Raw genomic sequence first — 17,926 nt, 5'->3', positions numbered from 1 at the left:
TGTTAGAATTTTAATAAGTGAAGGATTTGGATGGATTTGTAGGTGGGTGGTATATATACATGTTTGGACCCAAAATTACACAATCGGCCCGAACGATCGAGGCTATTGAGTGAATGAAGTTCTAAGCCATTAGGTGTCTGAGTCAGGATAGTTTTAGTTATTGTTAAGGGATAATGTTGTGATTTTTATCATAATAATTATCTCTTAATAATATATTGAATTATCTAGAGCACAATTGGGTGATAAAGTCATGGTGATCTGATACGATGCCGTGTGAATTAATACTAGTGCAATCTCGTGGATAGATGGCATGATTATCATGAATGAAGTTAGGAGTATGGCAGACTATCTTCCATGCATTTATACAAATACAATGGAGATAAAGATGAGATCGTATTATCATTGGAATTTGGTCAAAGATAGCTGGCTTAGATAAAGATGATCTGATAACCATTGTTGGTTGGTCAACAAGGTGGAGGAAATTGGGTTACTCATCCAGCACGGGGTAACTTGCCTAGATAATTAGCCAATAAAGGTGCTGTTTATTTTATGAACCCATGCACGTGGAAATATGGGATAAAAGATGGCATATGCCATTTTATCCCGTCGTGATTTCACCTGATGACACGGTAATTGAGATTGGGATAAAAGATGGTTGTGATTTAATCAAAGATGGTTGGATGTTCACGGCTTGGATTCTACAACACGTCTATGAGTTTGAGTTGCAATTGAATTCTACAAATACCATCAGGCTGTGAGCAGAGACTTCACTATAAATACAAGAGGTCGTACAACATGGAAGGGACCTCCAATTCAACACACAAATGCCCTGCGCAAAACCTCTCAAAACATCTTGAGATTTTTTATTTTCTTTTTCTCGCCAACACATCTTCAGTTTGGATAAACAGCACTGTGAAGGCAACCGGCGAACATCTTCAGTTTGGATAAACAGCACTGTTGCCGTAGAATCAGCCGTTCTCGAAGCACCTTCAGTTTGGATAAACAGCACTGCATCGAGGCCGGCTGGTTATCTATCCAAGTCTCGGTCGAGAAGGATTTTCGAATCCTTATTGACAGAGGTCATCTCATTAGCCTTCTGGGCAAAGTGAGGTGTTACCAGGTTACTACATTCGGCACCATAAGAGCCGAATTTGATATTGAACTTCGCAAAATTAGTAGCCTTGTCTTCAGGCTATAGAACCCAGAGACCGAGAGTGTTCCTTCCTCGGTCGCAATCGCAAGATAGAGAAGTCAACGACGCGCTCAACGCGACATCAACAAATTTTACTCCTCGGCCAAGCTCGGCCGACGAGTTGGCACGCCCCGCATTCAACCAAATGACGTAGTTAGCTTATTAGTTACTCGGCCTGCGCGCCACGTAGGTTTTGTAATTTTTAGAGTCAACAATACCAAAGGCAATCAAGACTCCAACCCTTGCCCAACATTTCTAAGAAATTCAATACTCACTTAAAATTTCATAGAAAATAATTTAACAAATAGCTTCACCTTTTCGTACCAAAGCTAGGGCTTTATGTATCGAATTTTCTTCGGTACTATCAGCTTTTGGTGCTTTAGCCATCGGAAGGCACTCTCTTTGGAAGCCATTGAAAGGCACACGAGAGAGGAAAATGGGCAGAGGAAGAAATAGATTTCTTGAATTTTTGTTAGTTGAAGTGATGAAATCACTCTTTTTTATTTAATTTTTTGACATAAAAATTATTTTTTTTTCTAAAAATCCTAAAAAATCTATGGAAGACGTCCATACAAATCCATAGAATATTTATATGGAAATCTATATAAATTTGCCAAAATCTATGTAGAATTGTAGAGTATATTAAAATTCTTTAAGATCTATCACTTAAAAAAAACATCTATTAAAATAATTTGAAATTCAAATTTACTACACCCGTAAGTCCATTGCATACAGTACACCCAAATGCTCTTCAAAACTTTGCGTTCTGTTGAGGACTGTCTTCCTCTTCATAACCTCCTCTTTTACGAATGAAAGGCAAAGCTTGGCACCTTTCACGTGGCTTTACTGCTTAACTTGCGTCCTAAATTTGGAAATAAAGAGAGAAGGACTACAGATATTTAAATAACTGTGGTTCTTTTTAAGAGCAGAGGTTAAAATAAAACTACCGCCCACGTAACATGTCCTAAGCCAATTCGACAAGTTCACAGTGTCCCCGAACACGGATGAGGATTTTCTTCTGTCCTTTTTGTGAGGATCTTCTCCGAATTGTGTTTGTGAGAATCTTAGAGATCAATTCATCTTAATCGTTCATCGTGCATTATGCGGTCAGCTTTCGTTAAATACTATTTGTGTTTAATTTTAAATAAAAAATTCAAAATAATTTCTGATTGCAGAATGACTAATGAATGGATATGGTAAACTTATCCCTAAGATCCTTACAAAGAGAATCCAGATAGAATCTTGTTCCCCCAAACACATGTAACATAGGTCCCCTTCATATGATATTAAAACGCATTCCCATGTTAGATGATCGATGAATTTAGACTTTATGAAACTGTATTAACATTAATAGCCAATTCGGGTGTTATAATGGACTTGTTCACGTAGCGAGTGGTTTGGTTGGCTTATCCATAGCGAATGGACTTGTGTAAGGCCAGTATAGCCCAAGATGCCTTGTGCAGATATCTTTGTGTCCATTTCAATCCTATCCTGGAAAGTGTATAATTTTCCTTCACTGGAACTTGCAGTTTTTCAATTTAAGAACTTTGGAGTTTCTTTCTTCTAATATTGCACTCATCTTTTGAAGTAACAAGTTATCAGAGGCAAAATTCGAACAGTCCTACGTACATACGACTTCATAGGAGCGATCAACTACACAAAATTCGAACAGTCCTATGTATATAGGATTTCATACAAGATTTTCTTGGAACGGTGGAATTTTTTCCACTATCCTTACCAGTGAACTAATGGCAACTGCAATGAGGAAGTTCAGGCGTAAAGCTAGTTATCGACCGTGGCACCTGCACTTCACCCGGGATTTGTAATACTACCTTCCTGGAAATGTGAGAAACAAGGTTAGTCATAAAGCACACAAATAGAGACCGAAACTGGAAAGACCAAATGTGTGCTGCTGCACATGCAGTAGAGGCAGAATGAACGATTAGAGGCATCCAGACCAGACCTGTGGAAGCACCACTTGCATGGTGGCTCCTTAGAAGTACATCATGGTCTTGTTAACCAGTGGTAGCGCTGCCCCATCTTTTCGAGCTCCCAACACCTTTAGACTGAAAATTCCAGACAAGGCACCAGTTATGTTCACGAGACTTAACTCAATTGCGTAACGTGATAGACTCAACATATCAATTGTTCATTATGCATTGGAATAGATGAAGCAAATTAACAGAACTCCTTCAACTACCCTAAGTATAATGCACGGGGCATGGTCTATAGAACTCGGTGTCTTCCTCACAACCACTGGTGAAACTTCACCGATAAGCAATAGACAGGACACAAGTGTACATTGCAAATTTATAAATTCAAAGAATTTGATTAGTTTTACCACAGATGTCGCAGCACCAGTTTAATTATATGAAGTAGTGACAAACCAGACACTAATAAACAAAATGATGCGGTCGTATAATCATGTACAGAGATTTCTACTTGTAACTACAAACTATATCTTAGTTTCTGCTGTACTGACAACGTTGTACTCTTAAAACCTTGAGCCAAGACCCTGAATTAACCAACAAGTTTTGGTCATTTAGAAACAGCCCCACTTGCACATCAACCTTCAGGTTTGTCTTCTACATTGTTCTCTGTTTTTGTGGCATTGAAACAACATATTGGCAGGATTTCGAGGACGCCGAAATCGCTACTATTAGCTCTAAGCAACCCTTGGCGCATGAAAAGGTGCAAATTAGGGAGCATGCACCCCGCACCTTCTGCATGCCCATCATATTCAACAACTCCAATAACTCATAAAGATAATTGAATAATATCCTAAACCCTAACCAAGTTAGGTTACGACATTTTCGGACAGTTTGACATGTTAGGTTATAATATCATCCCGATATATGTACAATATGAACAAATTAATCGTCTTCGAGTAACCTCCTAGGCTAATACATTTAATTTTTTTTTCCCCTAATTATATATGAAATCAAAAACACATCTCGTGTATGTAACATGAATAATGTTACCTCGTATAAGGCAAGGGGCAGAATATGATGACGTAGTCGGCGGAGGCGCACGTGTAAGTGCTAGTCTTGTCGTCGTACGCGTAGCTATACGAGCGTGGGCAAGTATGCTTGAAAAACAGCGAGTACGCCGACGGTTGACACGTGTCGGGCGTAGCGTACCCCTCGCTACAACAAAACTGTGGATCCCCAAACGCCTCGCACGCGCTCCTACACGCCACGCTCCCCCATCCTCCCTCACGCACCCTCAGCGCCCTGGGGCACTTGCGGTTCAAGTCCACAAGGCACCCAGTCGGGCTGCACCCCCCTCTTGTTCCTCCACGCGGCACCACCAGCATCGGCAGGTTGTACCCGTCCACCAAGCTGACGTCATAAAAATCCAACCCGTCGGCACCGTTGAGCGTGAACTCGGCCAACGTAGCCGGCGGTTTAGCGCCGCCTCCGGCACACTCGATTTTTCCCGAGCCGCAGTCGGCTGTGACGCAGGAGAAGTTACCGGGCGAGTATTCGGTGCACAGAGTCCGAGCCCAGATCCGACCCGACCAAGAGTTGGGTACGGAGAGGGTCCGGGACTTGCCGGGCTTGAGCGCAAAGCCAGTGGGGGAGAGAGGCGCCGAATTGGCGCCGGAAAGTATTCCGGGCCATACTTGGTAGCGGCACTTGTTGACTAGCTTGAAAGAAGCTGAGTTCACTTCTGCAAGAACCAAAAAAATTTAGAGAAAAAATGAAATTTTGAGAAATGGGTTTTGATTTTCCGGGAAATATAAGAATTGGGTGGGAGAGATAATTTGAATTTAGAGATTTACCTGAGAAGAAAGAGAGTGCGAGAAGTGTGAGGAGAGAGGCAGAGAGTTGAGGACGATCCATTGAAGAAGAATGCCAAAGAAGCTTACTTTTCTTGAGAGAAGACTAGAAGCTTAGAAGGATTTTTCTTTTGCTTTTTGTGGTTTTTGGGTTAAACCAGTGGGGGAAAGCGGCACCGTGTTGGCGCCAAATTTTACCGGTCAAATTTTACTCGACCTTTTTCCATTGCACCCGTCAACTGTCTCCAATGCCTTTGTTGGGAGAGATTTGTATGAATATGGAACGGAACGTCAAGCCAAGCCGATGGTGTCTCAAGTAGAGTCTATGGAACGCCAAGAAATAGTTGAGGATATTATTTGAGACACTTGCACTTTAGCATTATTGATTTATACAAGCCATTGTTTATCCGGTTGATTAATTGAATTGAGAGGAAACTCTAGTGTGTACTGGTCCAACCAGGCTGTGTACATTTGGCATTGTCTGGGACCCGGAAAAGGAAAAAGAAAAAAAAGGAGAGAAATGCAGTGGCGACAGAAGCAAGCATGAAGCGGCACATGGCGTGAGTGTGATGCTACGAGAGGATTTTGTGTACTTCAATTATTATGGTAGGGCCTTTCTGTAATCTACATTTATCTCAATTACTTTTTTTTTTTTCAACGAACCCTCAATTACTATACATGCCACGTTCTTTTCATTCAATGCCCAATAAATAAATAATAATAATAATCATAATAAATATATGTCCGTAACTTGTCATCAGTTGTTTCTCTTAAAAAAAAAAAAAAAATACAAGTCCCTTTGTGTAAGTGGTTTAAGATCAATATCAATAATCAATGATTCTCTTTCAAGGCTTGCTTGGTAATGTTCTTTGTTTTTTTTTGGGTGAAACTAGAATATTCATTATTAGAGCAAAAGCCAGATGTACAAGGAAAGCCTACAGTAAAGGCAAGCAAGCTGCAAATAAAAAAGATAAAAGGTAGTGAATGAGGTTACATTTGCTAAGACGTTGCAACTAAAGCAAACACGTCATCCCCCAACACCACCAAAACAAAATAAGCATTACGGAGGATAGGGTAAATCATCTTTGTTAAGCACATGAACCAATCAAGATGGACGTCGATTGACCCAAGTGTTTTCGCACATCTCCAAATTACTTAGCAATGCCAAGCAATCTGCCGTCTAATTGGCCGATCTTACAGTCCAAGACCAGCGACAGTCTTGGAAAGAATCCCTAAGCATCTTGATTTTCACCAAGATCGGGCATCCTTCCCAACTGCCATTTGTTATATCCCCCATTAAGGGATTGATTACCTCCAAAGAGTTGGACTCGAAGATGACCTGTTCATAAGCAAATTCAATAGCCAACTCACAACCATAGAGCAAAACCAACGCCTTCATAACCGCTACTCTTGGTGCCAAGATGGTGAGCTTCCTTGTAGCCATGAAGCAATCCTCGTGGTCACGAACAATCACGGCAGAACATCCACTACCATTGGTAAGGAACTAGCTGGCATCCACATTGACCTTCAGGAAGGCCTCGTCGGGGGAAGGGGGCACCACCAAGAAGGAGCCTGAGTGGTGCTCATGGACGCCTGGGGGGGGGGGGTGCAACGGAATAGAACGATAGGCTTCCTAGAATGCAATAAGGTTGTGAGAGATACAAAGCACAACTTGGTTAGGAGTAATGGACTTATTATTGAAGATATCATTGCATCTTGCCTTCCAAATCTTCCAACATGTAAAGGCAATGATAGATAGCAGTCTATCCTTGTTTGGCATTTGACTATAATTCGAATTAACCATTGTTTAGAGCTAACCAACAAAGAATGTGCCCTGGTGTCTATCAATTTGAAGGCTAAGAGGCCCACCAAACTAGATAGGCTCCACCCAAGGGCAAAAGAGGAAAAGTTATGCCACTGACTCGTCATAGGATTTGCAGATAGGACACAACGAGGAGGGAGACGATCGGCGCATGAATAATCCCTCTATAGTTGCTAGTGCCTTATAGAGCGCCCGCCAAAAAAAAAAAAAATTAAAAAAAAAAAGGTCTGATCTTAGGTGGGGCTTGGATTTTCTAGATACCATTCCAAACCCAACCATGAATAATGCTGATGGGTGATGTTTGGTGTTCACTGAGGGCAGTGTTCTTAGAATGGATCCAGTGGTAATCGGAACAGATCGAGAAGATACCACGACGATCAGCTATCCAAATTAGATGATCACGGTGAAAAGAGTCTCCAGTATGGGTATCCAGAATGGTATTCATCTCAGTATTAGTTATAAACAATCATAAGAATTCAATATCCCAAGTCTGAGTGGTCTGGCAGATGAGTGAGGAAACTCGAGTATTAGGAGTAACATGCCCATTATATTGGGGGATGGGGCGACAAGGAAAGAGGGCAATAAGCCACCTATCCAACCAAACCCGATTGTCCTTACCATCCATAATCTGCCAATGCATCTCCGCTAAAATAACGTTGGGGCCCACAATGAGGCTCAACCAAGCCCAAGAAGCACGATAACATTTCTTAGCATCAAGGAAAGTCGAGTGGGGGAAATATGTAGCTTTCAAAATCTGAGCCTAAATGGGACTTGAGGTTTTGGATAAGTCTCCAACATTGCTTTGCTAGCAACGCATCATTGAAATCCTGAAAATTCCTAAATCCCATTCCATCCTTCTTTTAGGGCAGCCCCAATTTGCACTAACTAATTCAATGGATCCGTCTTTCCCCCTTGCTATCCCCACCAAAACCCAGCAATAAGAGAGTCTAGTTCTTTACACAGTGATACAAGAAATTTAAATAGGTTCATTGGATAAGAAAGAATAGCCTGTATCACTGATTTGATGAACACCTCATTCCCAGCAAGCGAGAGAGAGCCCTACTTCCATCCCTTGATTTTGCCAAGGACTCACCCCTTAATGTAAGCTAGCCCCTGCCCTTTTGATTTTCCCCAAATAGATGAAAATCCCAGGTAGACCCCGAGGTCGATCATGGAGGGAATTCCCAAGATGGCTCAAAGCTGAGTTCAGGTGTCAGACGAGACATTGGTGCCAAAGTACACAATAGATTTTTGCAAGCTTATTTGTTAACCTGAGGCAAGGCAGTAGGAATTTAGGATTTGTACCAGGCTTCTCACAATTTTTTTGGTTGGCCTAGAGGAAGATGAGAGTATCATATGCGAAGAAAATATGAAAAATAGAGGGGCCATGAGGGTTCATTTGTATATCATTGAGAGACTCACTCGTCATTACATCTTGGATAAGTCTAGACAGTATATCGCCAATCAGGAGAAAAAAGTAAGGAGATAGGGGGTCTCATTGGCAGATACCCGAGAGGAAGATAACTTATTTCCCAACTGCCCATAACGATAACTGCAAACTTCACTGTTGAGACGCAGTTCATGATGAGGTTTGTTCACTCTCGACAAGATCCCATTTTTTGACATAACCGCCTCTAGGAAATTCCACTCTACTTGATCATATACCTTGTGTATATCGAGTGTGATACCCAGCTTAAACTTCCTTTTTACCTTTCTAAGCTTGAGAAAGTGGAAGAACTCATGAACAATTCCAATGTTATCCTGAATTTGCTTATCCTCTACAAAGGCATTCTGCATAGGTGAGATTAACGTAGATATCAAAGACTTTGGAGACGATCTTAAATGAGTAATTGCAGAGATTGGTTGGGTGAAATTGATACACAGATTCTAGGCACAACACATTGGGGACAAGGACCAAGTGCATAGAGTTTAGCTAGCTCGTATTGCCCATCCAGACATATAGTCTTTCACCAACCCGTTAACCTCATTCACTATTATCTCCTGAAAAGAATGATAAAAAACCCCTGAAACCCATTAGGGCCAGGTGCTTTTAACCCCCCCCCATCTGGTAGATAGTAACTTTAATCTCTTTTTCTAACACCAGCCTAGTAAGTTCGCCGTTCATAGTCTCGGATACAGAGGGTAGGACGCAATCAAGGACGGTACCCTAATCCCTATGCCCATCCAACGTAAATAAGGTTTTAAAGTTATCCTCCACCAGGTTGGCAATCCATTGCGAGTAGTAATGACTCGTCCCAAATTTTTACGAATTTCAGAATAAGGGTAAATTGGTAATTTCAAGTTAGGAGATATTATTTTGTGTTTGTTTTTTTTTGGGCTTGTTTAGTGTGCCAGTAAAGGCCCACCCCTGCTTTTTGGTACCCGGCTCTCTCCCTCTATTCTTCTCTGTAAACAAAGAACATACTACCACCACCACTCGCCATTCTGGCAAGCACCTTTGCCAACCACCACCACCTTAAGACTTTCTCATTCACGATCTCAAACCCAGGCCAAAGCTGCAACACTCGACAGTGGTACAAACCACTGTTCACTTTCCTCCCTGACAAACCCCCAACGATGTCTCGCCACTCTTGATGTTGGTAATTCCCTAGAACATTTTAGAATGTATTTTAGGGTTTGATTAAGGTAGGTTTTAAGTCGTCTTCACTTGTTAGATATAGAAATCCGGGGATCCTAAACCCAGTTTTTGATGAGGGATTCTGTGACTTGCAAGCCGTTTTCTGGCCACAACGCATCTCCAAATTGGTATGAATCTCTTCTTCTCATTCTAAGCTTCATTTCTATAGCTAGAACGCTGAAAATGGTGAAGAAATGAGTTCGAACGAAGTTCTAGAACCTCTACCCAGATTCCAAACGACCCATGGCCTGAAACCAGGTTGACCCGACCCGTAATCCAAAATCGGATATAAAACCGAGCAACCGGCCTAACCCAGAACCCAAAACCTAGATTCGACCCGGATCCGACCTGATCATGACCCAATTCCCAGATTTTGAAGGTCGGCATGTAGGTGCGGGTGGAGGGTTGTCATGGCTGACATATAGAGCACATGTGCCACTGCTGAAAGTACTGTGGACGGTGGCGTTAGTGACTTTCCGGCCAATTTTTTCGGTGTGTGGGGGAACTTGAGGTCATTCTTTATGATTTTTTACGTCCTGAATCCGATAACGACGTCTATTTTCCCAAACTCAATCATTTTAATAGAGTTTTATTAATTGGTCTCTTTTAGGTGCGTTTGTTGTGACGACCTCATCCTCTCTAGTTTGAGCGGCTTTTCGGTGACAGAGTATTTGTGACTGGACCTCTTCCAAAATGCATGTTTTAATTACTAGAAAAACATGATTTTATGACTACGTTTTATGAAACGCTTTATGAAATATCATGCTATATCGAATTTACATTATTGAGATATTTTATAAATATGATTTATGATATGATGTTTGAGCTATTGAGCTCCGATGAGATATATTTTGGAAAGATTATGTTCATGATTTTCTGTGCTTATTTAGTGGTTATTCATACTATGTGCCTACGGGCAGAAGATTTATATATGCCTTCGTGTGAAACCCTATTCCAAATTTAGTGTATTTTCATATTAACGGACTTATGAAATTACCTTTTTACCCTTGAGTTGACTTTGTTTGACCGTCTCGTCAAAATGCGTAGTCTTAATTCAATTAATTTATTCTTATTGAATTTATCACCATGAACATGTAGGTGCGAACAAATTTGGATTTGGATTTATAACGAAGATTTTACGTTCGAACGTCGAACGTTTTCGGATATTTTGTGGTTCATAGTGCACGTTCTTAAATTGCGAACCAAGGGGACCCACATGGAGATTTTTGTCCTCTATCCCCTTACTGAATCCGAATCCCCTTCTACTTTTTGGATTTCCTCCTAACTCTCCTTCTCGTTTTAGCTGCCACATGGCAACTCCCATTCCCCATTTTTTTTCTCTCATTCTCTCTTCTCTTCCCCTCAAGTACATTCTCTCTCATTCTCGTAGATCTCTCTTTCACTCTTCTCTCTCCCCCGAGGACACACCCACCCACAAAGGCAACGACACCATACTTCACCATTACCTCACTCCGTGCTCTCTTTCTCCCTCATCCTCTGTGAAGCACAGAGAACTCAAGAAGCTCTTCGGCGAGCCGCATGGCTTTTGAGCCAAACTCTGACCAGCTTCGGTGACGACGAGGAACCACGAAGGTACGAACCTCTTCCTCTCATTCGTAGCTTCATTCTAGGGTTAGATCATCAAGTCTAGTGAAGTATCGGAGTCGATCGGAGCTCAGGAAGCTCCGATCTTTTCCCTCGCCGAAATAGGGTCAAACCCTACCAACCATCCAAGTCTGGCCCAATTTGTTGGGACATAGAACCAGCCCAATTGGCCAACCCAACTGGCCAACCTAACCTATTAACCCAATAGCCCAACCCATTAAACCTAAAACCCAAAACCAGGCATTTGGGCCACAGAACATGGGCCCAGGCCCAACTCAGAGAAACCCTTTGGCCTAGAACCATGAAACCCAAGCCCAAGCCCAGAACTGGACTGACCCAAACCCAGAACCAAGTTGACATGTGAACCTACGCGTGGGAACGCGTGAAGGGCTGCATGTGCCGGCGCATGGAGTAGACGTGCCTCCGCTAGAGGTACTATACTCCGCCGCCATCTACGGCGGCGCCGATGACTTTTCCAGCCAACTTTCTGGCGACCCATCTCGGCTCGTGGCCGTTGGGGCTGCCACCTTGGGGCAGCACATGAGAGTGCATGAGGGTACCATAGGTGCCCCTTTATGTTTTTCGACTTCCTGAATCCGTTTATGATGTTCGTTTTTTGAAATTCAATCGTTATAGTAGAGTTTTATTAATTAGACCCTTTATGTGCTTAGGTGCATTTACTAGTGACATTTTCGTCCCTCTTATTTCACATGGCTCTTCGATGACGGAGTATTTGTAAGTGGACCCCTTCTAAAATATATATTTTACTATTAGAAATGCATACATGAAAAACATGATTTAATGGTTCTGTTTTATGAAACGTTTATGAGTAAATTAGATTTACACTTTATGAAATATTATGCTTTATTGAATATTTTGGAATTCCATACTTTATCGATTTTTATGTTATTTGTAGTATATATGATGGATGACGATATCCTATGAAGATGTTTTAAGATATGATGTTTGAGTTACTGAGCTCCGTTGAGATATATGTACTTATGTTCGAAAATATTATGTTCAACGATTTTTGTGCTTATCTAGTGGTCACTATATGCTTTCGGGTGCTGTAGGAGCCTATGGGCGATTGATATCTATATATGCCTTCGGGCGGGTGTTGTAGGAGCCTACAGGCGATTGATACTTATATATGCCTTTGGGTGGATGCTATAGGAACCTACGGGTGAATGAAAGCCATCGAGCAAATGAAGTTCTATATGCCTTCGGGCGAAGGAAGAGTTCTATATGCCTACGGACGATACTGATACCAGTGTTTAGCACACTATATATGATATATGTTCTTGACAGGTTTTATGGCATGCTAGAGTTTTCGGTAAGCCTACTACTTATTATGCTATATGAGTTTTCATAAACTTTGGGGGTTAGTACATTGTTGAATAATTATGTTAGTACTACTTATATATCAACTTGGTCAACTCATGTTTGTTTTGTGCCCCTTTAAGACATAGGAACAAGGCATACAATCCGAGCTACGAGGCATTCCCTTACCAGTGATATTGTGCCATCCTCTTTGTTTGTCACATCACATGTAATAACACTTTCTGTCACATATTCCGCTTGTATTCTGAACTAGATGTATGCTCTAAACATGTCATGCATTATCACTATCATTTTATTGACAGCTGAATAATATTATTATATCATTTTGGTAAGGTTTGTATATTAATATTACATTACGTAGTTATGCGCAAAATTTATATCCATGTTTCACATGTTCTCGGTATATGCATTCATTAAATGGCTTGCGTCACCCTCGAGTGTTGGCCAGCACGTGGCCATCCCACTGTTCCTCAGACATCGGGATCGGGACGTGTCACTTCGGGCGGGTGATGTAGAGCTTACGGGCGGAAGATTTATATATGCCTTCGGGCGGATGATGTAGGGCCTTCGGGCGGGTGAAGTAGGGCCTACGGGTGAAAGATTTATATATGCCTTCGAGCGAGCGATATAGGGCCTTCGGGTGAATGATATTTATATATGCCTTTGGGCGGGTGATGTGTGGCTTTCGGGCGATTATGAAACCACTACTAAGCACACTATATATGATATATGTTTTACGAAGGTTTTATGGCATGCTAAGGTTTTCGGAAAACCTATCACTTATTATCTATATGAGTTTTCTAAAACTAGGGGTTAGTACGTTTGAAGAATAATTGTTTTAGTATTACATATATTTCCACTCATGCTTTGTTTTGCACCCCTTTCAAGACTTAGAATCAAGGCGTACAATCTCGGCGTCAAGGCAATCCCACATTGGTATCTTCAAGTCCTCTCGGTGTAAGACCCATTCCTTTGTTTGTACATTTTCATAATATTCTTTCTACAATATTCTTGATTAGTTGTATGCTTTGAAATGTTCCCACATTTGCATATTCATTATTAGTAAAATTTACGTGTTTTATTTTACGTTCATTCTTTCTTCATATTTGTACATGCATGTTAATATGGCTTTGTCACATGCGAGTGTCGCTAACATGTGCCTACCCTGGTGTTTGGAGTGTTTAAATGTATAACTAATCTCCTCTAATTAGCTAGATTTAAGTCCTAACCTGATTTGAATAAGATAAGATAGGATAATGTTCGAGATAGGAAAGGATAAGGTTGGTTAGGATAGGATAAGATAAGGTTGGATAAGGTTCCTTATTTCTTGCTATTTCCTTATCTTCTTTGCATTAGAACTTCTTTCTCCAGATTTGTAGCCTTTCCTAGCCCTTCTTGAGTTCAATTTCGTCCATCCATTTTGCTCCAAAGTTAAGCTATCTAATCCATGCCCAAAACTGCTCCATTTAGCTTCACAATGCACTTTTTTGCTCCTTTTGCCATTAGGACCTAAAAACATACAAAAATAGCTTAAAAGACTAAAATAAATGGTAATTAACTAACTAAATGCAAGGAAACAACATAACCAAGTAGCATAAATATGCTCCTATCAAATATCGGGGTTGGGCGTGTCACGAGCCTTTTACCCATACACCGTTACCATCTTTAATTTTTTTTTCTACCTTATTTTGTCGCCGGCGTTGTAGGGTAGAACGATGGAATAAGGTAGTATTAGCATTTCCTTCTTGAACCCACCACATTCTAAAGCATTGCTGCCAATACTATTCCTCATGCTCCTGAGCATGTCAACACGGTTGGTCACGGTAGCAATCTCATCCTGATTATCCTCCCAATTTTCTTGCAAGGCATTGAGCTATTCTACCATGTGTTCAATTTCTAGTCCCCACTTTTTAAATTTCTTTTTACTCCATTTGACAAGTTGAGATCTACAGGCAGTTAGCTTTTTCTACCACGTTTCCCTTCAATTCCCAAGGCTACTTAAGTTCCAGCACCTCTTGACAATATATTTGCATTCTTCATCTTTGGCCCAGAAAGCCTTATAGCTGAACAACCATTTTCCTAAATGCACGCTAGGTTCACATTGGACAATGAGTAGGCAATGGTTCGAGCCCATCATGATCCTGTGAGTAACCAAGGTATTTGGCCAGAGTTCTTGCCATCTATTGTTTGCAATTGCTCTATCCAGCTGTTATTCAATGAGGTCACCATTTCGAGTTCCATGCTAGGTGAACTCTAGGCCTTTGAAGCCCAAGTCCATTAGCTCAATTTTGTTCATAAAATTCTGGAGGTAGCATAGACGGTTGTATAGAACTTCCGCACTTTCCTCGGCCGCCCCCCTCCCCAATTTCTCATGATCCTAGATAAACTCATTGAAATCACCCCCACACAGGCAGAGTATGTTAGTTAGGCTGAAGGCATTATCCATCCAATTCCAAAACTCAGCCTTTTCTGCACGATAGGATGTAACATACACCCAGGTAACATGCACCCAAAAATTTGAGTCATTCATACGGATGCAAGCATCAATAATATGCTGGAGGAGAATAGAATGTTAACTTTCAGAAAGACATCCCACCACATACTAAGACCTCATGCTCTTCCAATTCGAGTGACATTAAAACCTTCTAATCTATGATCTTTCTTTTTTTATCTCAGATACAAAGATCATAGAGGGTCTATACTTCCAGATTAGCCCATGAAGGGCGCAAACTACCCTGTCCAACCTAAGACCACGACAGTTCCATAAGGTCGCGTTTGGTACGTGGGACGGGACGGAACAGAGTGGGACGAAGCGTTCTGTCCCACGTTTGGTGTGCCTAAAATGAGTGGAACGCGCTGTTCCACGGAACAAGTTTTGGATGATTTTTTGTTCCACCTCCCCCACTAAAACGGGTTGTTCCACGTCCGTGGGACAGAAATTTCCAATATTTTAAGACAAAAATGCCCCTTGTCTTTTTCAAAATTTACAACATCAAAATCATATAACAAACCCTAAAAACTATCTTCTCTTCTTCTTAGTTGTTCCTCTTCACCTCTGCATCCCTCTCCCCTTCACAACCTTCCTGCTCATCTTCTTCTGTGTAGCCTCATAACCTTCCTCCTCGTCCTCTTTCGTGTAGCAGCTCTGCGAACTTAGTGGTCCTCAAGTCTTTCTCTCTCTCTCTCCTCTGTATTTTTGGGTAACTTGAATGTTTAAATTGGTGATCACAAAATCAAGATTTGTTTGTCAGTTACAGTATTAATAAGTGCCTGATTTCATTTGTAAACTAATTCTGTTTACAATAAATCCAAGTTGTTTGATGGGAAATCTGGTAAGAGGCTGAAAGTGATAGCCTTTCTGCTTTTAGCCAAGAGTACATGATTTCTTATGCCATTGTGTTCATCGGATTAATCCAGAGAAGAGTACATGGCCTTCCTACACGCCGACACGGCTTGGACATGGGGCAGGGGCCTTTTGTAAAATATTTTGGGAGTAGTTTTGGAAATATTGAATGTAAAAAAAAAAAAGGAGTCCCCGACCTCAACCTAACTTCAGTCATCTTTCTCTCTAATATCCCCCTCCCTCTTCAATTCTTTTTTTCTCTTCAGTTCCTTAGTCACTTGGTTCTAGCATCTAGCACGAGTACTTCCCTATATTATAAATTGATATATGTAATGCTGTTATATTATAGTTGTTGTGTCCTAGTTGTGTCAATCTGTGCAACATAGCCTTTGACACTGATTATTCAAAATGTTTCATTATTAAATTGCAACAATTTTTATGTAAGGCAATATTAGTATTGAGTTCTACTTCAGTTTGCTTTCCTTGAAAGAAGTTTCCTTGGCTTGTAATTTTTCTGGAAGCCTACTTACATAAAGCACACATGGAACTACAAATGCAAAAATTGATGCCTGTCTAATGTAAAAGTAGAAAAAAGCACAATACAGCCACATCATAGACACTAGTCCTGGATGACCTAAGAACCATTCTTCAGAGTAAGAAGCCTATTTAACGCACCAACAGGCAACCATGCCAAAACAAAAGACAAAGGACAAGCTAATGAATTACTGAAAGACTCATACGAAACCTCATACTGCAATGCTCAAAAGTTGTCACATAACACTGCCAAAGTCGCAAAAATTTCTAATGAAAAGCTACATTAAATCCACTAACCATCAACTTTACTTCACAAGAAAAAACCAGTAATAATCCAAAATGTGCTAAATCACTTTCCCTTAGCTATATATATATATACATGAAACATATACATGTATATATGAAATTTCACCCATACATCTAACAGATTAATACATATGGATATAGTAACCCTTTTACTGGTAATTGCCCCTTCTGCTCTAATCAAATGAACCATAACCCGAAAAAATAAAATCATTTTCTTTCCAACAAATTACACAAACTCTTTAGTTTCTGGAAATGTTTCCTTTGAACCAAGAACCTCTTTTGTTAACACAAACTCCACAAAGCTGGTTGACTGTACTTTGTCTTTCTTTTCAAAATTGTTAAAAAGGAATTGGTATTGAAGACACTTTTAAGGGAAGATGATTACCATTAAACCGTAATATTATGTGACTATTGAAAAGAAAAGAAAAACTAAAAAAAACAAAATGAAAAAATGATTTGATGCCTCACACCTAATAAACAACAGATTGAGACATTATGTGGCTCTAAGTAACACTAAATGAGTGCTTGAAATGGACAAATATATATATTTTTGTAGGGTTTTTTGTTTTTTACTAACCCCATGATCTCTTGTCAACCAATATCTCATGTCAACTATTTTCTTATGCAATCAATATCTTATTTGTTCTAAAAAACTTAAGGTTTGTTATCTATAATAGGCTTATCAAGAGTCAACCAAAGAAAAGCGGCGTGCTCAAATTGCTCAAGGTTTCACTCCATCTCCCTTCTATTTTTCTTCCTTCCCATTTCTTGTGGAAGTTCTCAAAATTTTATTATTGGTTTTATGTGTTCATAATTCTTTAGATGGATGGAAACGTGAATAGAATTTGAAGTTAGAGAAAATTTGATATGTTGTTGAGTAGACCATTACCCTTGTAAAAAGTGTGGGACCTTGTTGTCATATTTCTCACTGAGCATTTGAGTTCATGATGATCATATGGCTCAATGGTTTCAAGCTAAGAAAGCAACGTCCATAAACATTATATATTATTACTTCCTTTTAATTTCAATGACTTACTTCATTAGTCTAAACCAAACCCTCCAAGTGAACTATTTTGCGTTGTATAGGTTGTTGGTCCTTGCTTTTTATTATACATTACATTATCATTATTACCAAGTCCAAGTATCTAAAATGAATTTAGCGTATGTTGATGCTCCACTCATTCATGTGTTGTTTTTTTGCATGTGAAGGTATGGATGAATATGAGACTCAATTCTTTGTTCTTTTGAACATTTGGATTATAATGGCACAAGTCTTTTACTATGAATGCACAATTGTTGAGGTATAGACAACAACAAAGGAGACAACGGGAAATAGCTAGTTTAGAGTAGAGGACATTTGTTAG

General features: G+C 40.3%; 1 protein-coding gene across 1 annotated transcript; it reads right to left on the bottom strand.

Annotated features, from left to right (window-relative positions):
- Positions 1–2,721: 2,721 nt before the first annotated feature.
- On the bottom strand, positions 2,722–5,407 carry LOC137729531 (thaumatin-like protein 1b). Its single transcript, XM_068468506.2, has 4 exons — positions 4,977–5,407; positions 4,174–4,864; positions 3,156–3,258; positions 2,722–3,028 (listed from the first exon to the last, which is right to left on the bottom strand). The coding sequence occupies exons 1-3, from the start codon at positions 5,035–5,037 to the stop codon at positions 3,186–3,188; spliced, it is 825 nt and encodes a 274-aa protein (XP_068324607.1). The 5' UTR covers positions 5,038–5,407; the 3' UTR covers positions 2,722–3,028; positions 3,156–3,185.
- Between the last annotated feature and the right edge of the window lie 12,519 nt (positions 5,408–17,926).

Source organism: Pyrus communis, chromosome 10 (genome assembly GCF_041283825.1).
Source record: "Pyrus communis isolate YQ-2024b chromosome 10, ASM4128382v1, whole genome shotgun sequence".
Taxonomy (NCBI): domain Eukaryota; kingdom Viridiplantae; phylum Streptophyta; class Magnoliopsida; order Rosales; family Rosaceae; genus Pyrus; species Pyrus communis.
Note: the sequence above shows the minus strand (reverse complement) of the source record. Positions and strands in the feature narration are given on the sequence as shown.

Coding starts and splice junctions, on each gene's coding strand:
- LOC137729531 (XM_068468506.2), bottom strand. CDS start 5,037: ATGGATCGTCCTCAACTCTCTGCCTCTCTCCTCACACTTCTCGCACTC. Junction 4,865..4,976: donor CGCACTCTCTTTCTTCTCAG/GTAAATCTCTAA, acceptor TGGTTCTTGCAG/AAGTGAACTCAGCTTCTTTC. Junction 3,259..4,173: donor TGCCCCTTGCCTTATACGAG/GTAACATTATTC, acceptor TGGAATTTTCAG/TCTAAAGGTGTTGGGAGCTC.